Here is a 23,558-nt window from a genome sequence, read left to right as displayed (position 1 = left end):
CTGTTCTCCAACATTAGTTCATGTGTTGACTTCTGCAAAAGGGGCGTGTGAACAAGCATTCCTTTTATAGTCTGGAGAGGAGCCTAATTACCACCAGCTGAGTGCAATTACCTCCTGTAACTGCGCAACTGTCCTTACACCCATTAGCTCTCCGGTCCCGGGCATCCAGGAACAACTCCCTTGGCTCCTCCCCACTGCTGACGTCCGGATCACACTCCCTTGTCTCCTCCCCACTGGTCCAAGGCTCAGGCGCCTCCTGGTGGCCAACAAGCCTCTCTGCGCTCTGCTCAGAGTCGGAACCCTGTCCAGGGTCCTCCACATCCTCCAAAGCCGACTCATAGGGCCCCTCGCTGTCGGAGTCTGGTGGCAGCTCCAACGGCTCCTGCTGGGCCACAACACATTCCTAACATCATTGACTTCTCCAATGAATGTGGATGCAGGACAGTGTGTGTACAGGTCCACTATTATGACTAGGTAGTGTGGTCTAAATCAATAAGATAAAAATATAAATCCATATTTTTCATACTGGAAATTAAAAAAAAAACAAGTAATGCTTGCTAAAGATGTTCAAGCCAACACTGGCAGAAGGAAAAGCAAAAAAAAATGAGATTAAAGGCTATACGTCTTTGCAGAGGACTGATAAAGTTGGTTTCCACTACTGCGCCAACAGATTTGGGATGATTCCCGCCTCTCTTTTAAATCATTCACTTTTCTTGGGAAAAGGCATTCCTGGAAGTTGCAGTAGAAAAGAGAAAGTCTAGAATTTTCCCAGGGTGAATGGAAAACTGTTAAGATAGCATTGGGGGTGGGAATACTCCCACTCTGAGCTTTTTAGAGAAAGGCAAGCTATAGATAATGTAACATGGGAAAGAAAGAAGTAATTTCATGCATTGAGGGGGGTCACTTAATTTTTCGTAGTGGTTATCTCTTCCACAAGAGCATTTAATATTTTGCACTGTCCTTTTTTTTCTTTGACAGTGGATATTTTGACTGCACGTCAAAAAAAAGCTGAAGAATTAAAGAGACTAACGGATTTGGCAAGTCAGATGGCCGAGATTCAACTGGCTGAATTGCGAGCTGAAATTAAGGTCAGCTTTAAAAGGGTATTTCTCTTTAAAATAAGCATAGCTGTATACAAGTAACGCCTCTCTATTTCAGCACTTAGAGCCACAGGTTCTCACCACAAGGCTCAATCGAAGTATAAATCTAGCTTTTTAACAATGCCATCTTACTTAAAACTGTGCTATCCCTCTTGTATTTTGCAGTAAGAGTAATAACAGTATTCAGATTCATATAAGCTTAGTAATATTCCTGCTTTTCTTTCCAGTTCTATTAAAGTTGCAGTGTTTTTTTTTTCCTTTTGAGCCTCATGCTTAATTCCCTTGTATAACTGAAGTTATTTTTTTTTCCAGTGATAAGCACTACCTCTATCAAATACGAGGAGAGGCTATTATCACTGTTTCTGAATCATATTTTACAATAGCATTTTACAAAATATAAAAAAAGGTCCAAACTTTCTATGATTGGAACTTAAAAAGCTTTTGTTCAACACATTGATGCGATTTTTCTAGTTGTGTAATCATGTCAGGCTATTTATGTTACTTTTCCCTTCATTGTAGCACTTTGTAAGTGAACGTAAATATGATGAAGAATTGGGTAGAGCTGCCCGCTTTTCCTGTGACACTGAGCAGTTAAAAATGCAGATATTACAGTGTGGAGAAAGTAAGTTGTAGCAAAGTCTCAGCTTCTTCATTAATTGCTCTTTAAAGCACTTGTTAGAACCATTTTCATAGCTAGTAAAATTCAAGATTCAAGATTTAATAAATTTGTATGCCGCCCAATCCCGAAGGACTCCGGGCAGCTTACATACAACAATTCTAAAAAATACTAAAAAAAAATTAAAATAGAGAGAGAACAAATTAAAAGGCACATCATACACTCAACCTTAGCGGGGCTGGACCTCGTTCATGAGGTCAACAGCCCCAGGCCTGCCGGAACAGCCAGGTCTTAGTAGACTTTCGGAAGGCCGAGAGAGTGGGGAGGGTCCGGATCTCTGGGCGTAGATCGTTCCATAGGGCCGGGGCAGCTACAGAGAAGGCCCTCCCCCGAGGAGCCGCCAGCCGACATTGTCTAGTCGACGGCACCCGGAGAAGGCCCATCCTGTGAGATCTTATCGGACGCTGTAGTAAATATAATGTATATACTGCCTTTGGTTTAATTTTTCTGGAATCCATGTCAATATATTATATGATACAATTTGCATTTTCCTTTGTAGTTTTCCATCCAAAAAACAATTACTCCTCTAGAACACCATCCAGTATGTTCCTTCAATCAGAAATTTCCAAATCAGTGACTAGCATGCGAAATACGTATAACCAAAAATATGTCAATCAGACTCCTGCCAAGACTTCTGAGCACAAAACAGCAATAACTAAAGGTTCAAGCCAAGTTCTCCCAGCTACAGAATCCTCTTCTCGTGTAATTTCAACAAATAAACAGGTAAAGGCCAAGGAAAAAGGTTTTGTCTGTGAATCAGCATAAAAATTATAAAATTTAAAATTTACAACTGTACGAGAAGCCTTTTACAGACACATAGTCAAGATATTTTATCAGGTCAATTTCTTCGCAGATTCAGAAATAAACGCTGCATTATTAAAAGATTCTAGATTCTGCAACCCTTTTGGATTTATGTGATACCTTTCAGCTAATTCTTACGTTTTTAAATTTTAAAACGAGTAAAATATACATCCTTTTTCAGTCCAAAATGAGCCGCATTGATGAGCTGCATTGATTAATGAATTGAAGGGATCACACTGGTGGCTTAATCTCACATCCATATATAAACCCTTTTCTGTCTTTCACTTCTATCAACTCTATCTAGATAATGAAATGTCTCCAGAACAATGAATGAATGATGTGTTACTTCATTCTTTTGGAAAGCAATCTATCGTTCTGAAAGTGTTTTGGAATGGGCTTAAGTGTTGTTATGTCCAGGTGATGGCTATAAATCTGTCCTCATTCATGACTAATCAATTTGGAGTTCTTTTAGAAAGAATCACTCCTGTTAAGGGGTGGCTCAGTGGTTAAATGCAGCACTGCAGGCTACTTCAGCTGACTGCAGTTCAGCAGTTCGGCTGTTCAAATCTCGCTGGCTCAGGGTTGACTCAGCCTTCCATCCTTCCGAGGTGGGTGAAATGAGGACCCGGATTGTTGTTGGGGGCAATATGCTGACTCTGTAAACCGCTTAGAGAGGGCTGAAAGCCCTATGAAGCGGTATATAAGTTTAACTGCTATTGCTATTGCTATTAAAACAGCAGGTGGGCAACCATGGCCAGAGGTCCTTTGCACAAATTTATCTTGTGTGCCAATTGCATCCATTCCTGGACCAAATACTGAACACTGAAAATGTTTCATTTTCCAAAACATGGTAAAGTTGAGCTAAGCCAGGCCCAGTGTCATTTTGTCTTTCTGTCAGAGGAATGCAATTAGTGGTAGCAATTCAACCAAATTGCCAGCAATTAGCTTGTTTTGTTATCTCCCAACCCGCCCCCAGTTCCCCCAAGAAGGAACTGGGGAAGGATATGATTTTATACTTCCAGCCAGCAGAGCAGTGGTGGGTTTCAAAAATTGTTCGAACCTACTCTGTGGGTGTGGCCTCCTTTGTGGGAGTGGCTTGCTGTCCATGTGACCGGATGGGAGTGGCTTGCCGCCCATGTGACCGGATATGAAGATGCCGACGACACTTGTCAGAACCACCTTAAATTACCTCACACACAGCACTGGCATGCAGAAGAATATGATGTCAACTTGTTTTTTAAAAGGCATCTTTGGTTTGCGTTAAAACAACTTCAACACACGCAATGTTCTGATTGCACCACAAACGCAGGAGTCATCCTTACCTTTCACAGAGGCACTGAGTTTTATAAATAGGAGCATGATAGTGTAGAATAATCATATCCAAGGACCAGTGGTGGGTTTCAAAAAAATTTGGAACCTCTTCTGTAGGTGTGGCCTGCTTTCCGGGTCCACTGGTGGAACCTCTTCTAACCGGTTCGGTAGATTTGATGAACCGGTTCTACCGAATAGGTGCAAACTGGTAGGAACCCACTTCTGCAGCAGAGGCAGCAACGTTGATGGGATCATTAAAACAGCCTCATTGACTGTGGTGCTGACATGCATAATATAATAGATATGCTTTGGTAGACATAATAATCAAACTGAATTGAAATTGCACTGAAATGAATCCTTTTTTTCTTCCTGGACAGAATGTGCCTTCAGGGCCGAGACGAAGATTTCATGGACACTACCATAGCATTCGAATGAATGGTTCTCTCAAACCTCAAAATCCCGGTGATGAGTCTGATCAGAGCAACCCCAAGAGTCACTCCCGACATGAATACCGACGGCAGCACCATCATAGTTTCAGGCCCAAAAACAAAGGAGTGGTAAAAACTCAAGAGCAACCAACACCCGTAAAAAATCAAGAAAAGGGAGCATACCCAGAGAAAGCACAGCAAAAGCCTCCTATTCCAGTCCCTACAGAGCCCAGTCCTTTGTGCAGCAATATAGCGAGGGGTTCTCCCTGTAATTTATGTCCTCCAAGAATAGAGACGTCTGGAGAGAAACCGGTCCTTCCAGTCACTGTGGCAGCTGTGACTTTGGTGGCATGAAAACAGCCATCTTAGTTTTTTTTCACTAAAGGTGCTTCTCCCCCTCCCTTATTATGTACTCCACAAATACTGATGGAATAGCTTGAGAAAAATATTACAATTGTGGTAAACCAAACTTGCTAAAACGGTCTTAACTTTTTATCTTGTTTTCTACATGGAAAGCTTTGCTCAATATAGTCAAGATTATTTTTTCATAATAATGCCGCTTTAGCCAGCAGTAGTTACAGATCTACTAGACGGTTCCACCACAAAACCGCGTTCGACTAAAGGGCGCTCGACGAAACCGCGTAGCTGACGTCATCACAGCGCGACAACAGCGCGGAGAAAAAAGCACGCTGTAAACGCTAAACCTAAAATTAACCCCTAAACCTAATCCTAAACCTAACCCCAAACCTAACCCTTAACCTAACGCTAAACCTAATCCTAACCCTTAACCTAACCCTAACCCTAAACCTAACCCTAAACCTAATCCTAACCCTTAACCTAACCCTAAACCTAACCCTAACCCTAACCCTTAACCTAACCCTAAAGCTAACCCTTAACCTAACCCTAACCCTTACCTTAACTTGAATCGGCTTGCTTTCAAAGCACTATTTAAAGCGCCCTTCTTTCTCCGCGCTCGCTGTTGTCGCCCTGTTGATGACGTCAGCGACGCGGTTTAATCGGGCGCACTTTAGTCGAGCGCGCTTTTGTCGTGCCACGCTACTAGACTGATATTGAAAAATAAACTGTAAGGGGATGTCATTACAGGTAATGTTAATTACTGCCTAGCTTGTTTTCAGTCATTCAGTATTAAAAGAAGTAAAATATTGGCATCTCTAGTAGTGGAGTGTTATGTAAATAAATAACATTTTTCATGCTTCCATATTAGATAGAACAATTGTACATGACAAATCTCAGTTACCGTGTGTGACCCAATGTCACATCCAGAAAAAAATACTCAAGGTCAAGCATAGTAATAGAAAAACTGTATATTAATTGTTCCATGCTATATTTGTAAAACGTGTTTTTTTTTCCATTTGAAATTTATATAACTTACACAGTATAGTTTTTCCAAACCTTTCAGTTCTTTTTAATGACTTCTTATTTTGGGGCACTAAAAATTGAATGTGTTTCAGTCTCAGATTCTTTTTTTTTTCCAGGAAGGGGAGCTATCCCTAAACTTGAAGAGTTCAAGAGGGCAAACTTAACATTCCCACTATTATTGCAATAGGCCAGTGGTTCCCAAACTTGGCAACTTTAAGACTTGTGGACTTCAACTCCTAGAATTCTCCAGCCAGCAGAGCTCTGGGAGTTGAAGTCCACAAGTCTTAAAGTTGCCAAGTTTGGGAACCACTGCAATAGGCTACTTCATCTTCCTCCAGCCCTCTTGGGCCTCTGCAGAGGTGTCAAACTCAAGACCCAAGTCCACCCTGGAAATAGGGAAGGATCAGCCCACGGTCCCTCCGCCAGCGAATACAGCTCCCGAACTGTTTTTGGCGGCGACCGCCTCCTGCAGCTTTCTGCCAGAAAAAACAGCTCGGGAGGGTCGTGTCCCTCCTGAGCTCTGTTTTCACTGGTAGAGGGTTGCAGGAGGCCGTCACGGCCAAAAACGGAGCTCAGGAGCCCGTTTACCTGGCAGAGCGCTTGGGCCACCAAGGTACCTCCGACATAAGTGATGTCAAGCTGGCCACACTCACCCCGACCCCCCCCACCAAGGTCAAACACAACCCTGAAGCCTCAATGAAGTCGAGTTTGACACCCCTGAATTACTGTAGCCATCTTTGCTGGGGGGGGGAAAGGGGGCAAATTCATCTTTCTTCCCATTAGTTATAATATCTCCTTAAACATAACGAGTTTCACAAATCCTGGTCAAATATTTTAACCAATATATAAGCATATACTACCTTTTCTTTCTTTGATAAAAGCATTTCTCACGCTGCCAAAAATGACAAGGGAAGGGAATTTAGTTTTCCTTTAGTATTTTTATAGCTAGCTTCTATTCAGTTCTTAAGAAGGAAGACACTGCTCCCATTAAGTGTCTTCAAAAGCCATACATCTCCGGGCTTAAAAGAATTAAAATATTTCATTTTAAGAAGTCTCATTTCTTGATAGTCAAGCGCCTCTGTTTTTACACAGGCTTGTCTTGTTCCAGAAGACCAAAGCCACCCATTAAGGTTAAGAAAAGCCTAAAATCTCTAAAAAGTGCTTCTAAATGAATGCCTTGAGCACTGTTGCATATTCTGTACAAAACCGGCCAACCCACAGCACCATTGCAAGCTTCTGTTCACATTGCTAGGAGAAGGTTTAGGTTTCGTTTTATTTGTATGCCGCCCTATTCCCAGCGGGACTCAGGGCGGCTCACAAACCCAAGGGGGGAAGGGAAACACAAAAACTACAAAAGTACAGGGCATTTAAAAATAACCAACAGACACACAAATCGAGAGGGGAAGGGAACTCATCAACCCCAGGCCTGCTGACACAGCCAGGTTTTAACGGCTTTTCGGAAGGCCTGGGGAGAGGTGAGGGTCCGGATCTCTGCGGGGAGTTCGTTCCAAAGGGCCGGAGCCGCCACAGAGAAGGCCCTCCCCCGGGTAGTAGCCAGATGACATTGGCCAGTAGATGGAATCCGGAGGAGGCCTGCTCTATGTGATCTAATGGGCCTTTGGGAGGTAATTGGCAGCAGGCGGTCTCTCAAGTACCCAGGTCCAATACCATGAAGGGCTTTATAAGTGATGACTAGAACCTTGAAGACCAATCGGTAACCAGTGCAGGTCGCGGAGGATAGGTGTAACGTGGGTGTACCGAGGTGCACCCACAATCGCTCGCGTGGCTGCATTCTGGACGAGTTGAAGTCTCCGAATGCTCTTCAAGGGCTGCCCCATGTAGAGCACATTGCAGTAGTCCAGTCTTGAGGTCACGAGGGCATGAGTGACTGTTGCGAGTGTCTCCTGGTTCAGGTAGGGACGCAATTGGTGCACCAGGCGAACCTGGGCAAATGCCCCCCTGGTCACAGCTGACAAATGATGTTCTAAGGTCAGCTGTGGGTCCAGGAGGACTCCCAAATTGCGAACCCTGTCTGAGGAGCGTAAAATTTCACCCCCCCAGCCTGAGTGATGGAATGCTAACCAAATTTTTGGGAGGGAAACACAACAGCCACTCGGTCTTGTCTGGATTGAGTGCAAGCTTATTAACCCCCATCCAGACCCTGACAGCCTCCAGGCACTGGCACATCACGTCAAGAAACAGCTGCCTATTTCCAGAGATAAAAGATTTGACTTCCAATGCTCACTCTGTTTAATACAAGGAGGGGGAATAGCAAGCCAGAATGACAGAGGCGGGCTGCTGCTTGGTTGGACCGGTTTGGGCGAACCAGTAGTTCCGACCAGCGGCTGGGCCCGCCCACCTGCCCCGGAGCTAACCTGTGTTTTATCTCAATCTTTTGTGTTGTTCTCCGGCCAGGCGGCACAGCTGACGGCCTCGCCTCGCCTCCTCTATTCACGCGGCTGCCTTAGACAATTTGCAATTTGTTTGAAGCCAGGCGAAAGCAAGGATGTGCAGCCCACCTCTGCAGAATGATCCTGTGGCCGCTACAAGATTAAATATTCAGAAAAAAAGGGCATACCTGTCAGAAACCAGCCTTAGTTCTGTTAACGCTTACAGCTACATGGAACCTATGGGTAGAGTAATCGATTTCCCATTTGCAAAGAAGTGCTCAGCATGCTTTTCAGCTTCTGAGCTCTCCCTTTCAAGGGTAATGAGGTCTTGATGCTTCAATTCTTTTCTGAAGGGGAAAGGATTATATGGCCAGACAAATCCCCCCCCCCCCCCACAAATGAAGTTAGGATATTGACTGAGGAGGCCAGCACGAATTGTGTTGGAATAAATGGGGATGGAAGGATTTTGACATAATTGGAAATAGTGGTGGTATGAAAGTGTCCTACTAGCCTCAAGAGAAGGTATTTACAAATATTATTCCTACATTCAGCATCTTCCTCCTAGATTAATTAAAATTATATCTATCTTGTATTTTCATAGAAGTCAAGCCCACTTTCTTTTAGGGCAGTGTTTCTCAACCTTGGCAACTTGAAGATGTCCGGACTTCAACTCCCAGAATCCCCCAGCCAGCATTTGCTGGCTGGGGAATTCCGGGAGTTGAAGTCCGGACATCTTCAAGTTGCCAAGGTTGAGAAACACTGTTTTAAGGTATTGGGTGAAAATACATTTCTGATTATCAAATATTGTTTTCTATGTTCGAACCAGAAGGCTAGGTAGGAAAACAGAAGGTTTGGGAAGAACAGAGCAAGTTATAGGGAAACCCCCACCGTTTAGCAAAAGCAATGTTTCTAGAGAATGTGGAAGAATAGACTCCAAAGAAAATTTTGTCAGTAGATAAAAATATTTTTAATACAATACAATAGCAGATTTGGAAGGGACCTTGGAGGTCTTCTAGTCCAACACCCTGCCTAGACAGGAAACCCTACACCATTTCTATACAACATCTTTCTATCCAAATGGCTATCCAACATCTTCTTAAAGACTTCCAGTGTTGGGGCATTCACAACTTCTGGAGGCAAGTTGTTCCACTGATTAATTGTTCTAACTGTCAGGAAATTTCTCCTCAGTTCTAAGTTGCTTCTCTCCTTGATTAGTTTCCACCCATTGCTTCTTGTTCTGCCCTCGGGTGCCTTGGAGAATAGTTTGACTCCCTCTTCTTTGTGGCAACCCCTGAGATATTGGAACACTGCTATCATGTCTCCCCTAGTCCTTCTTTTCATTAAACTAGACATACCCAGTTCCTGCAACCGTTCTTCATGTGTTTTAGTCTCCAGTCCCCTAATCATCTTTGTTGCTCTTCTCTGCACTCTTTCTAGAGTCTCCACATCTTTTCTACATCGTGGCGACCAAAACTGAATGCAGTATTCCAAGTGTGGCCTTACCAAAGCATTATATAGTGGTATTAACACTTCACATGATCTTGATTCTATCCCTCTGTTTACACAGCCTAGAACTGTGTTGGCTTTTTTGGTAGCTGCTGCCCACTGCTGGCTCATATTTAAATGGTTGTCCACTAGGACTCCAAGATCCCTCTCACAGTTACTACTATCGAGCAAGATACCACTTATACTGTACCTGTGCATTTCATTTTTCTTGCCTAAATGTAGAACCTTACTCTTTTCACCATTGAATTTCATTTTATTAGATAGTGCCCAATGTTCAAGTTTGTCAAGATCCTTCTGTATTCAATAGCAATAGCAATAGCAGTTAGACTTATATACCGCTTCATAGGGCTTTCAGCCCTCTCTAAGCGGTTTACAGAGTCAGCATATCGCCCCCACAGTCTGGGTTCTCATTTTACCCACCTCGGAAGGATGGAAGGCTGAGTCAACCCTGAGCCGGTGAGATTTGAACCGCCGAACTGCAGCTAACAGTCAGCTGAAGTGGCTGCAGTACTGCACTCTAACCACTGCGCCACCTCGGCTCTTATTCACAGCTTTCCTGCATGCTCAGAGAACCTATCTTCGTAAGAATCTCTGCTTGCTTTGTAGTAAGAGAGTCTACCTCAAACCATATTAATATATGTTTAACATAACATGGTTAACATCATGGAAATATGTGGTCATACCTACGAAAGCAGAACAGCCAAAACAATGGCAGAGTAAAAATCTTAGTTTCAGGAGGAAGAGACTTTATTGTTCTCTATAGCAATAGCACTTAAGATTTATATGCCACTTCATAGTGCTTTACAATCCTCTCTAAGCAGTTTAATCAGCTTATTCCCCCTAACAATCTGGGTCCTCATTTTACCAATCTCAGAAGAGTGGAAGGCTGAGTAGCTCCAGATCAAACTGCACAAGGTTTCAAAAAGTTAAAAAAACCTTGGAACGCACCCAATCTAGCATAAATAATATTCTAAAACAGTGTTTCTCAACCTTGGCCACTTGAAGATGTCCGGACTTCAACTCCTAGAATTCCCCAGCCAGCATTCGCTGGCTGGGAAATTCTGGGAGTTGAAGTCCGGACATCTTCAAGTGGCCAAGGTTGAGAAACACTGTTCTAAAACGACCAATGTTCCACATTTAATCTGTAGTTCATGATTTATAATGTACTTTACAAAAGTGAACACCAACTGACTACCATCCACCCTCTTACTAGAGCATTTTGACCTATTTCCAATATTGAATTGAATTGAATTGATTGGTCTTGTATGCCGCCCACTCCCGAAGGACTCCGGGTGGCTTACAATAAACAAAGGAAGGGGATAAATAGACAAATAACAATTTAAAATACACAACATTCATAGTTCCTGTGGGGCTGACTATTTCAACAGCCCCCCAGCCTGCCAGAGCAGCCAGGTCTTCGTGGCTTTGCGGAAGGCCGGGAGAGTAGTAAGGGTCCGGATCTCCACAGGGAGCTCGTTCCAGAGGGCTGGAGCTGCAACAGAGAAGGCTCTCCCCCGGGGAGTCGCCAGCCGACATTGGCTGGCAGATGGGATCCGGAGGAGGCCTAGTCTGTGCGATCTGATCGGTCTATGGGAGGTAATTGGCAGGAGGCGGTCTCTCAGGTAGCCAGGTCCTAAACCATGTAGGGCTTTATAAGTAACGACTAGCACCTTGAAGCGAGTCCGGAGACTAATAGGTAGCCAGTGCAGCTCGTGGAGGATAGGTGTAACGTGGGTGTACCTGGGTGCACCCACGATCGCTCGCATGGCTGCGTTCTGGACTAGCTGAAGTCTTCGAACACTCTTCAAGGGCAGCCCCATGTAGAGCGCGTTGTAGAGGTTGTTTTTGTGCAACCTGGGATTGTTTTGTACTCTTGGGTGGTAAAAGTTTCTGAAGTTAAAAAAAAAGAATGACCTTGGAAGGTTAGTGTCACACATCGCCACTCAGCTGGCTATTCTGCAGACCATCTCTGATGCTATTGCACCTCAGGGAAAGGCCCGAATCCTCACCGTTTAACGAGTGACATGTAGAAGTATCAGTAATTGCAGCAGATGGAAATTGCTCTTTAACTTTCTTCACAACTGTTGAAGAATGTGGAGTCTGTGATTCATTACAGAGTGGAGTCCGCTTCAGTTTTATCACCCGGCCGGTTGCAAACTTTTTGGATGAGGGAGACTTGGGGATCATTTGGCCAACTTCCCCCTGGTCAGCGTTTCTAAGAGAGGTCTGAGAATTTTTAGTCAATGATACCGTCCTTGCAGGAAGAGTTCTGAAAATCTTTTTGCTTGTTAAAGAGGTCTCTCTGCTAGGACACTTCAGAGCTGTTTGGGCATGTGAAGATGCTGCTATCTTTAAAGAAGCTGAGTTCTTAACTTTGATGTGGGTACTTGTGGAGGGGCCAGAGAATTGAACTGGCTTCCAAGCTATTCGGCTATTCTGCTGAGTTTCTTCTTCCCCATCAAGAGAACCAATTATTCGCCTGGGAAAAAAATTATTAAGTCCAGTAAAGACAGAAGTATAATATTCAACATATGCAAAAATTATTTTTACTCTAATATCTGCCTTTTTTGTTTTTGTTTTGTTTTAATATATTTTATTTTCATTTTCATACACTCACATGTATACACCATACAGTATTAAACAATAATTGCATCAATTCCTCTTGTCGACAATGCCCCAGAAAATAAAAGCCCAATATACCTCTTCCATTCTCCATACATCTCTTTCTTCCACCACCCTCCAATTTTCTATCTTCCCTCCATCATCCCCCTCTACCCTCCTTCCCCTTGCCCTCTACCACTCCTCTCTCCAGATCCACTCCCCCCCCCTTCCTTTTCGCCTTCCCCCCCACCCTCTCTCCCATCCCTCTCTACCCATCTTTCTTCTTTCCTACTCCTCCTCCCCTCGGTGTATTTCCACTATATGTTAATGTATTTGGCTTATCCTATTTTTAAAGAAAAATTAGAGAAAAACAGTATACATGTGAAGTCACGTTGCATTGAGATCTAACACATCGTGTCTAGCCTAATATATATCCCTCCCTCCCCCCACCCTCACCCCCGACCCCCCTCCTCCTTCCCCCCCGACTTCCCAGAACCCGTACACGGTATAGATAATATCTGTCTTAAAAGCTATATACACATATATCAAAAATTTCAAACATCAAGGATGAGAAACTAGGACAACATGTTGATACTAATAATCCTTTGTATTTGGTACAAACAATAGAAAAATATATTCTTATTTAATACCAAATATAACGTCATCATATTTTAAAAGTATATTTTCTTATAGTCATTATTATTACAAAATGGACTTTCCACTTTATTTTATAGTAAAGAGAATAACACATGGATTTTTGTGAGAGGAGGAGGAGCAGGAGAAGAAGCATACTCATTAAAGAAATTTCCAAAATGAGTGAAAAAAAAGTTATTGCTGTTTTAAGAAATGCCTTCATTGAAAAATGGTTTAAGATTGTTCACTGCCAATAATTACTTGTTGAGATAGGCTATTCAAATTGAATTAATGAATTAAATGCGATTCTTAAAGCAAAAACACTTTATTTCAGGTTTGAATGGAGTCGAGAAAAAAGTTGCACTATGAAATGATTTGCACAAGGTCTAAAACATTTCTTCCCAATAAATTTCAAAACAGATACACAACCCTAGTATTCTGTAATATATTGTTTAACATAGTGAAAGCAGGAGGGTTTACTGAACCTTCTATAACATACTAACTGCATATCACATGGTAACACACATGATTCTTCTATCGAAAGATACTGAATACAAAAATTCGAGTGCAAATGTAACTTTTATTCCATGTAAAGGCTAAAACCAGGCAAATGAACCACCATACCTACCGTTTACGTACGGGAGACATATTCTGAAGGCTTCCTTTCAAAGAATGCTCCTCAAGAGTCCAACACTCCATCAGCTCCTGTGGTACTCGCCAGTAGCTGGCACCTTGTAATTTCAAACACATCATTTCACAATATTCAAGATGCATATATTTGGTAACTTCTACCTGAAATTTACTGATATGCAATAAGGAATGTGTTAATGCAACTGGAAACATAACTTCATTACAAGAATCTCTCTGTGTGTTCCCACAATTCGTGACCCGACAAATGCACGCACGAAAAAAGCACGCCGACAAAACCGCGGCGAGGAAACAGCGAGGTCGAAATCATGCCCACAACAGCGCGCCGACAAAGGCGCGATTAGGGTTAAGGTAAGGGTTAGGGTTGGGGTTAGGGTTATTACCTTGCTTTCAAGTTGTTTGTTGATGGTGCGCTTTTGTCGGCGCGCTGTTGTGGGCGCGATTTTGACCTTGCTATTTTCTCGCCGTGGTTTTGTCGGCGCGCTTGTGTCGGGCGCGCATTTGTCAGTGAACCCCCACAATTAAAGAGCAATGTTCTGAATATCTTTTTCTACGTACAAAAGTGAACTACATTCAGCATTAGGTAAGTGAAGTCGCTGACATAAAAATATGAAATCTTGTTCCTTCTCTTCATCCTTTTTCTCAATGGCCTCCAACCTTTCCAGCTCTGGACCTGCAGCCGGCAGCAACGCCGGGGAAAAGGATGGTTTCATGTGCACAAATGGAGCTTTGCATGCTCGCTTGCCACTCATTGAGCCAAGGTGGCGCAGTGGTTAAATGCAGCACTGCAGGCTACTGCTAGATCAGCAGGTCAGCGGTTCAAATCTCACCGGCTCAGGGTTGACTCAGCCTTCCATCCTTCCGAGGTGGGTAAAATGAGGACCCAGATTGTTGGGGGCAATATGCTGACTCTCTGTAAACCGCTTAGAGAGGCCTGAAAGGCCTATGAAGCGGTATATAAGTCTACTGCTATTGCTATAAGTCTACTGCTATTCCGCAGCCCAGTTCCCAATGAGGCCACAGACCAGGAGCAATTTGAGTATGCTTTTACTGCATACCTCCCAACATTTGGAAGATTTTCAACCTGCTGTACTTGTTCTGTTTATATGTAGAGGGAGGGAAAGATTGCAGGATACAACTCCTACTTTCTAATTTATAATATTTTTTACCTTTTTATAATTTGTTATTTTTCTCAATTTCAGGCACTTGCCTGAAATAGTAATATGTTTCTTTAAAAGGAACAAAATAATGGCTGTTATACTTAACTGACTTCTTTAGGGAAGTGTTGTGGCCCAGCAGGAGTCGGTGGAGCTGCCACCAGACTCTGACAGCGAGGGGCCCTATGAGTCGGCTCTGGAGGATGTGGAGGACCCCGGACAGGGTTCCGACTCTGAGCAGAGCGCAGAGAGGCTGGTTGGCCACCAGGAGGCACCTGAGCCTTGGACCAGTGGGGAGGAGACAAGGGAGAGTGAGCCAGACGCCAGTAGTAAGTTCTTCCTGGATGCACGCCATCGAAGAGCTAATAGGCGTCAGGAACAGTTACGCAAGTACAGGAGGTAATTGCGCTCAGCTGATGGTCATTAGGCTCCTCTCCAGACTATAAAAAGGCTACTTGTGCACACGCCCCTCTTTGCAGAAGTCAACACAGAATCAAATGTCGGAGAACTTTGTGTGAGCTTGGCAAGCTGGATTGCTGCCAAACCTTCTCTGTGTTTATTGCTGCCCGAGCTTGTCTGTGCTGGGTTGCTGCCAAGGACCTGTCTGTCTGTTAATTAAATGCTGTAATTTTATCTCTGGCTCGGAGTGTGTTTTGGGGTGGAACGAGGGGGGTCAGAACAGGAAAGTACATGCATGTTTTCAAAATTCACAAACTACAGTATCATGCCAGCAGATGATAGCATGAACCCAATAAATGATATTTGAAATGGTATTTCTTAAATTTCACAATTGCTGGTTACCTTCTTACCATAGTGAAATAATAGATTGAGTCTGAGTAATAATAATGCCCAAGATCCTGGTTTTGTTACATTAAGAGCCAGTTATTCCCTTTTTCTTATGTTGCTGAATGAATAAAATGAATAAAAAATAAATGAAAAAATACCCTGGTTAACCTTCAAGCCCCCCCAACCATAATTATATTTTTATAAAATCCCATCTTCAAATATAAATACACAGACACACACAGACACACACAGACACACAAACATACCTCTTCCTTCCCAAGCCTCAAATGCATCCATTATCTTCTTCAATTCTGTTACTGAATAGTAACTCCAAATGTACTGGATGTTGTTTCCAGCCTCTCTAGAAAAAAAAAATGTAGAAAAAGACATTGTTTTTGCTAATGTTACTTTTTCTCACCCAAGAAACATAAATGGTTGAAACAAAGCAACATAGCACAATAAGACACAATTATGTGTTTAAGTGAATTATTTTATTCAGCCAAGCACCGGCACTAGATTACACTGTCTTCATTGCTGAATGTTGATAACATGATTTGTAAGACTAAATGCAGCATTCTTACTTGCCTAGTTATTTTTACATAATAATTCCATCTAGGTATCCAGATAAGCAAACTGAATGGACAGCAAGAGTAACTACCCCAAAACCAATGAATTGATTACATTTGACTGAATTACTGTTTAATCTATTGAATTTTCTGGCTAATATATGTCTAAATATACCAGGCTTAATTTTATTAATAACGATTATTAGCCACAGTCTGTGTATGGTACTACACAGACATAACAGAAGTAGAAATATAGTTCCATTACTGGATTTTCTCTTGCTCTCCTTTTCCTATATACCCTTCAAAACTGTATCAGATGTACTCAAATATTCCAGAGCAGAGAAACTGAATATCTGCAAGCATCTTCTAGCAGATGTTAATACACCAATATAGAAACGTAATTGGAGAGTTTTAATATTAAATCTTCAATGTTACTCTAAGTAAGTTTTAGACAGTATATTCTTCTACCCAAAAGTAATTTCTATTGTGTTGCATTTCATGGCACTATTATTGTGATTAAATATAAGATTAAATATAATCTTAACCAATTTGGGTAAATAAGCAAATCTCAAAAGGAATGACACAGGGAAAGATTTGCTTATTTTTAGAAAACTGTCCCTATTGTTGAGCACAATAGTAGGAACCTAACTTCGTGGTAGCTGTATGTCACTGTTCACAAGGAATGAGTAATACTGAAGTTTAAAGCATCTGGAGCATATCTGCCATTTGTTTTCTCTAAACAGAAATTGCATAATGAGTTATATAAATTCATTTATAATAGTATGTTAATATATATATAATCACCTGACTGAGAAACATCTCACCTTTTGTAAATATTTTTACTATTTATTCGTCCTCCTAGTTCCTTTTCAACTGCAGTTATTCCATCTGCTTTTGTCGCATATATTCCAATTACTCTACTCTCACAGCTGGCACCAGAAGTGTTGAGGTAATGCAAGACCCAAACTGTTGGTTTAGTGCAGATTAAGCCATAAGAGTCACAAAAACCTACAAGTGCCTAGAAAAGGAATATACCAACACATATATTCAATCAAATAATCTGGTTATTTAATATAGTTTACATAATTTGAGTTATTAAAAAGTATCCAAAATATTGAATTCTGTCAATGTAATCCCATTGATTACATTGACAGAATTCAATGTCAATTGAATTGAGACCACCTCCTGCCAGTCACCTCCCAAAGACCTATCAGATCCCACAGACTAGGCCTCCTCTGAATTCCATCTGCCGGCCAATGTCGGCTGGCGACCCATCAGGGGAGGGCCTTCTCTGTGGCTGCTCCGGCCCTCTGGAACGATCTCCCCGTGGAGATCCAGACCCTTACTACCCTTCCGGCCTTCCACAAAGCGATTAAGACCTGGCTGTTCCGGCAGGCCTGGGGCTGTTGAACTATCCAGCCCCATTCGAGGTTACGGCTGTTGTAGAATTTTAAATTGCTGTTTTTTATTTTATTTTTTTGTATCCTCTCCCTGAGTCTCTTGGGAATAGGGCGGCATACAAACCTAATAAAATAATAATAATAACAATAATAACAACAACAACGACATTTAAAACAGTTAAAAATTGACAAAATCACCATCAGTCAAATGCAAAAAGCCGCACTGCTTGGATCTGCACGCATATTACGAAAATCCGTTACAACGTCCTAGGCCCCTGGGTGGGGCCCGACTAGTAACCAATGCCAAATCCGGCGAAACAACTGGCCGCTGTGATACAATTGTAAAATAATAATAATAATTGAAGTCATAGTATTTTGCCAATGGTAAAAACCCTGCTATCTGCAGTCTTACCACTTCTACTCTGAAAAACAGCTTAACAATATTTTAAACAGATTTTTATTAAAAGTATGTTAAGAAAAAATAAAGTAATATTGAAATGGATTGCTGAATTGTGTTTACAATTAGTGAAGGGCTATGCTTTAATGCAGTGTTTCTCAACCTTAGCAACTTGAAGATGTCCGGACTTCAACTCCCAGAATTCCCCAGCCAGCATTCGCTGGCTGGGGAATTCTGGGAGTTGAAGTCCGGACATCTTCAAGTTGCTAAGGTTGAGAAACACTGCTTTAATGTATGCATAAAAACATGCATATAAATGCATGAAAAATGTCTTGCAATTGGATTGTGAGGATTGGCACATTACACTGCAAATATTTTCTTTAGTCCTACCAATAATAAATAAATATTTATTCACATGTATTCACACACACACACACACGCACACACACACGGCTAACTTTTTTTAAAAAACGTTTTTCACTGCCAGCCCATCCTAGACAAAATGGTTTGTGGAATAAGCCCAAATAAAAGGGTAAAAGTTATTTCCCAGCTGAGAAATATGCATTACTTGTCCTTCCATCAAATTTTGAGTATATATTGCAGAACAATTTAAGAACATAGGAAAATTCTGACCTTCTTAAGTTCTACATTTGTTTTAAAGCAGTATGTCTCCATTTCATTAGCTAGATGGTCAACAAGACTGTAAGGGTAAGGGATGCCGAAATAATCAGCTTCTTCTTGCAATGCCATTCGTGTTCCCTCATTTTCAGGAATCCAAACTTCTCCATGAAGATAATTTAAGAGGTATTTAAAAAGATTGCCATCACGATCGATAAGACATGCTCCTGAAAACAGATACAAAAAAATGTACAGATACATTGTATACCTCCATTACAGAGGTGGGTTCCTACCAGTTCGCACCTATTCGGTAGAACCGGTTCGTCAAATCTACCGAACCGGTTAGAAGAGGTTCCACCAGTGGACCCGGAAAGCAGGCCACACCTACAGAAGAGGTTCCAAAATTTTGTGAAACCCACCACTGGTCCTTGGATATGATTATTCTACACTATCATGCTCCTATTTATAAAACTCAGTGCCTCTGTGAAAGGTAAGGATGACTACTGTGTTTGTGGTGCAATCAGAACATTGCGTGTGTTGAAGTTGTTTTAACGCAAACCAAAGATGCCTTTTAAAAAGCAAGTTTACATCATATTCTTATGCATGCCAGTGCTGTGTGTGAGGTAATTTGAAGTGGTTCTGACAAGTGTTGTCGGCATCTTCATATCCGGTCACATGGGCGGCAAGCCACTCCCATCTGATGACATTGGCAGCAAGCCACTCCCACAAAGGAGGCCACACCCACAGAGTAGGTTCGAACAATTTTTGAAACCCACCACTGCTCCATTACTATAGCATATTATATTGCCCAGTAAATCTGTGTTAACGAAGAAGAAAATACAATTAAACTTTTAATTTGTATTAACCAAGTTGGACATAGTTCAACACATTGTACTAGATTAATGCATAACCCATTCTAGTTTATTACTGTTTACATAGAAAGCATTGTTCAATTCTGTCAAATTTGAACACCTACCATATTCAGAAGGTATATTTTCCAACATCGTATCATATTTATAGAAGAGAATATATGTAGCTGAGGTTTGAACTGTCCTTGACCAAAGACTTTATTTGTTTAAGAGAGTTTACTTCAAAAATATATCTATTTCTTTCAGGAGCTTGTACATAGCCCTGAATAGCAATAGCAACAGCAGTTAGACTTATATACCGCTTCATAGGGCTTTCAGCCCTCTCTAAGCGGTTTACAGAGTCAGCATATCGCCCCCAACAACAATCCGGGTCCTCATTTTACCCACCTCGGAAGGATGGAAGGCTGAGTCAACCCTGAGCCGGTGAGATTTGAACAGCCGAACTGCAGAACTGCAGTCAGCTGAAGTAGGCTGCAGTGCTGCACTCTAACCACTGCGCCACCTCGGCGCCACAAAATGTTCCAACCATTAAATACTAACAAAAAACTGATGAAATATTTCCCCTTCAACTCTAATCATATCCCCAACTGTGCATTGGGCTTTAGCTCAGGACACTTATTTCTATGTAGAATGAAATGGTACAGATCTGCAGAATGAGGGCTGCACTAAGAATGAACTGATGCAGAAGGAAGAAATCAAGAGGTTGTAGTGAAGCTCGTAGGAAAAATAAGGCAAAGAAGTCTACAGCCAAGTTATCTTATGGTAAACACAGAAATGCATGTGTTCCCCTTTTCAAGTGTTAGCTAGTTATAATTTAGGCATCTCTTTACCTGAATTATCCATTTTTAAAGGAAATCTTCCACTGAACATGGCTGCTAACATCGAATCCTTAAAACGGCATAACGATTCACGTCTAGCGGTATACATAAACCCTCCAACGTTAAGTCGAATAATATCTACCATCGTTTCAGACTTGCTGTCATCCATCACTTGCTGTCAGCTAATATTGTTGATTCGATTATGTGTTTTGACACCTGAAATAGATTTTATATAAAATTGAATTTAGAAGATTAAGAAAATTAGCATTCTGATAGCATTATCACTCAAAAATAAATAGTTAAATGACTTAAATGTTGTGCTGATGTTTCAGCTCAATCCTTTGGACAATTAGTAGAAATCTCTTAAATGCTTAAGATCCGCACCATCATGAGAATGCACATGTTAGGTCACACTTCTAACCAAGCATTCTTAAAATTGTTGGAGATTCAATTGCTATAATTCTCATTCCTCGGTCATGGTGGCTGGAATGTTGTGAGTGGCAGTTCCGACACATCTGGAGAGCATCCCAATGTTAGATAATTTACAAATGCCTTGTTTCTAGGTGGCTTTTTCTCAACCATTACAGCGAAAGCAAATGATATCTATAAATGAAAATCCAACTATTCTTATTTAACATTAATCCCAAGAAACTTGGTCACATTAGTAGAAATACTGTACGTTGGGAAAGTAATGTTTCCTACACTTGGAAAGGCCTATTTGGAGCTAGAATAGACCATGTCCTCAGGCATTTCTAGACATAGTAAAATAATAAAATGATTAACCATAGCATAAAGCAGTGATGGCTAACCTTTTTCGCAAGTACACACACAAAAGTGTGTGCGGCACACACCCAAACACTCATAATGCAATGCATGTGTGACCCCTCCCACGCTCCACCCCCTTGCGTGCATGCGTGACAACCTCCATGTGCACCCCACCCGACGCATGCATGCATGACCCCCCCACATGCATGAGCAACCCCCCACGTGCGACCTAACCCCATGCATGCACTGCAGAGACCTGAAAACCAGCTGGCCAGTGGAGGTGTAAGCGCATGCGCAGCAGAATTGAGCTGGGACGACGGCTCACATGCCCGCAGAGAGGATTCTGTGTGCCACCAGAGGTTTGCAATTCTGGACATAAAGTATATACTTTTCATCAAAATGCTTAATGCCCAGAGTAACATATGTTATTATAATAACATATATTATATTATATTATTATATGTTATTAATATATGTTATTAGAACCTCTTTTCAGAAGAGATTACCCAAGCTTTGGAGACCTTGTAGGATTGCCATTGTGGTGGAAAATAGGAGCCAGCCCCCTTTCTACACCACCTTGAGCTGCTGTGCAACTGTGGGTTATAAATCAAATAAATGCACATATGCTCTATGGCTTTTTCTAGACAAATACATGGAGTCCATAAAAACAGCCTGGTTTATATAAAGTTGTTTAGCAAATAATAATAAAACATCTTGATGAGTAAAGCACTTCAATATATCGGCTCCTATTCCTTGTTCCAAATACACTGTGCCATGAAAAAACACAAGGGAACTATTAATGGAAAAGAATGTCTTGGTCCAATGAAATTGTCCTAATAAGCTCTGTCTCCTATCTGGTGGTTGACCAGATTTTTGCAATCTTATTTGAAGGAATCCTGCCTTCCCTGCTAAATCAGTCAATCTGCCTCCTCTTTAAGAAGACATTATGCACTGGCCTCTTATGTATCCGAATTTACAACCTAAATGCTGGAGATGTGATTGTGCTGATGCTACATACTATCATATATGGTGGACTTGTAAAAAGGTTAAAGCATTTTGGATAAAAATATGGCGGATTATGCAAAACGGTCTTTAAAAAAAGGATAAAGTTTACCCCTCAATTATTTTTGTTAGGTATAATTACTGATTGTACAGTTGTAGAGATTAACCTGATTTTGCATTTAATAACCACAGCAAGACTGCTGGTGGCGCAATACTGGAAGAAGGAAGATTTGCCTACTATTCAAGAATGGACCTTAAAAGTAACAAACCTAGCTGAGATGGCTAAAATATCAGCATATCTCAAGGACCATTCAAACGAGAGAGATAAACTGGAGTGGAGAAGATGGATTGACTATACTCAAAATAAATATGGGACACTGCAGCCACTTCAGCTGACTGCTATCTGCAGTTCGGCGGTTCAAATCTCACCAGCTCAAGGTTGACTCAGCCTCCCATCCTTCCGAGGTGGGTGAAATGAGGACCCAGACTGTGGGGGGCGATATGCTGACTCTGTAAACCGCTTAGAGAGGGCTGAAAGCCTTATGAAGCGGTATATAAGTCTAACTGCTATTGCTATTCCAGATAGCTTATGACTGAAGAAACAAGGAATGACATAATCTGTTTAGAGCTAGCCTAGCAAAGAGGAGTTAAAGCTCAAATGAAAGATGATACTAACTTTTTTTTAAAGTTTATCTTAGAATATCTTTGTTAAAAGATTTATTGGTTCTGGGAAGCCGGGGGGGGGAGCCAGGGGGGGGGGGGGGGTTAGGTGGGGAGGGTAGGGGGGGAGGTAAACATTTGTAAAAGTTTTTTTTTTCTTCAAAATTTTCAATTAAAAAAAATAAAAGAAGACATTATGCGTTGCCATGGGACAGGCAACGCAGCAACCGGGCAGGAGGGAGGGAGTGGGGAAAGAAACCCAAGCCGCTCCCCTTCCTTCTCCTACAGCCCCAAAACAGCAGCGACTGGAGGAGGAGGAAGAGGAAGCCGCGAGCACAAGGGCTTCGCTGTAACGGCATAAGAAGGGGATCCGAGCGAGGCGAAACCCCAAGAAACGCTCCGCGGTCCATTACCTTCCTAGTCCGAGGTTCCGCCCGGAAATGTTCGGGAGTGGCACTCAAAACCCCGCCTACCTCTCCCATCTCCATATCCGGCGGAAAGGACGGAGGCGGAAGAGGAGTCATGCGAGGACTGGATGGGGGGGGGGTTAAGGGGGGCAGCGGGAAGCGCCCGCTCTTAAAGCATCCCCCGGATCAAAAAAAATCCATGGATGCAATTATAGGACGATAAGAAACCACTTGTGGGGGGGGAAAGTGTCCCTCCCTCCGTGAGGCCCCTCGCGCGTCGAGGCAAACATGAGGAGGATGACAGGGCAAGAATAGGGGGGGGGGTCGTCTAGAAAGTCCAAAGACCTCCCCCGTCATGGAAGACACTAGCCGAGCGAGTCCCGCCCCAGCTGCCCGCCGACCGCTCTTTCACCGTACTTTATGATCAAGCGGGTCCACGCGCGCCAGCCGTTGTTCATAACGGTTGTGTTTCTCAACCGTGGCGACTTGAAAAGTCCTGTGGACTTCAACTCCCAGAGTCTGCTGCTCTCTGCTGTGCTGGGGGATTCTGGGAGTTGAAGTCCACAGGACTTTTCAAGTCGCCACGGTTGAGAAACACTGGTTTAAGGTGCTGAGTGCCCGCGCACGCCTGAATCCTCG

The 23,558-nt window shown here is 42.3% G+C and overlaps 2 protein-coding genes across 4 annotated transcripts in view; one reads left to right on the top strand and one right to left on the bottom strand.

Moving 5' to 3' along the window:
- SPATS2L (spermatogenesis associated serine rich 2 like) overlaps positions 1–4,799 on the top strand; it is a 54,357-nt gene extending 49,558 nt beyond the window's left edge. For both annotated transcript variants that reach the window (XM_087707360.1, XM_087707368.1), the window contains 4 exons: positions 979–1,088; positions 1,620–1,722; positions 2,276–2,499; positions 4,266–4,799. In XM_087707360.1, the coding sequence (XP_087563486.1) occupies positions 979–1,088; positions 1,620–1,722; positions 2,276–2,499; positions 4,266–4,670 (842 nt within the window). In that variant the 3' untranslated portion in view covers positions 4,671–4,799. The remainder of the gene's footprint in view (positions 1–978; positions 1,089–1,619; positions 1,723–2,275; positions 2,500–4,265) is intronic.
- Positions 4,800–10,669: 5,870 nt separating this feature from the next.
- On the bottom strand, positions 10,670–23,194 carry KCTD18 (potassium channel tetramerization domain containing 18). Of its 2 annotated transcripts, XM_087707342.1 has the most exons (7): positions 22,926–23,194; positions 20,098–20,301; positions 18,414–18,625; positions 16,808–17,001; positions 15,684–15,778; positions 13,455–13,557; positions 10,670–12,071 (listed from the first exon to the last, which is right to left on the bottom strand). In XM_087707342.1, the coding sequence occupies exons 2-7, from the start codon at positions 20,252–20,254 to the stop codon at positions 11,522–11,524; spliced, it is 1,311 nt and encodes a 436-aa protein (XP_087563468.1). In that variant the 5' UTR covers positions 20,255–20,301; positions 22,926–23,194; the 3' UTR covers positions 10,670–11,521. The 2 variants fall into 2 exon arrangements, with proteins under 2 accessions (XP_087563468.1, XP_087563475.1); XM_087707349.1 differs by lacking the exon at positions 22,926–23,194 and having other exon boundaries at positions 20,228–20,267.
- Between the last annotated feature and the right edge of the window lie 364 nt (positions 23,195–23,558).

This window comes from Thamnophis sirtalis, unplaced genomic scaffold (genome assembly GCF_051295495.1).
Source record: "Thamnophis sirtalis isolate CommonGarterSnake01/CBP01778 unplaced genomic scaffold, rThaSir2_p1.2 scaffold_1, whole genome shotgun sequence".
NCBI lineage: Eukaryota > Metazoa > Chordata > Lepidosauria > Squamata > Natricidae > Thamnophis > Thamnophis sirtalis.
This window is presented reverse-complemented; position numbering and strand designations above follow the sequence as displayed.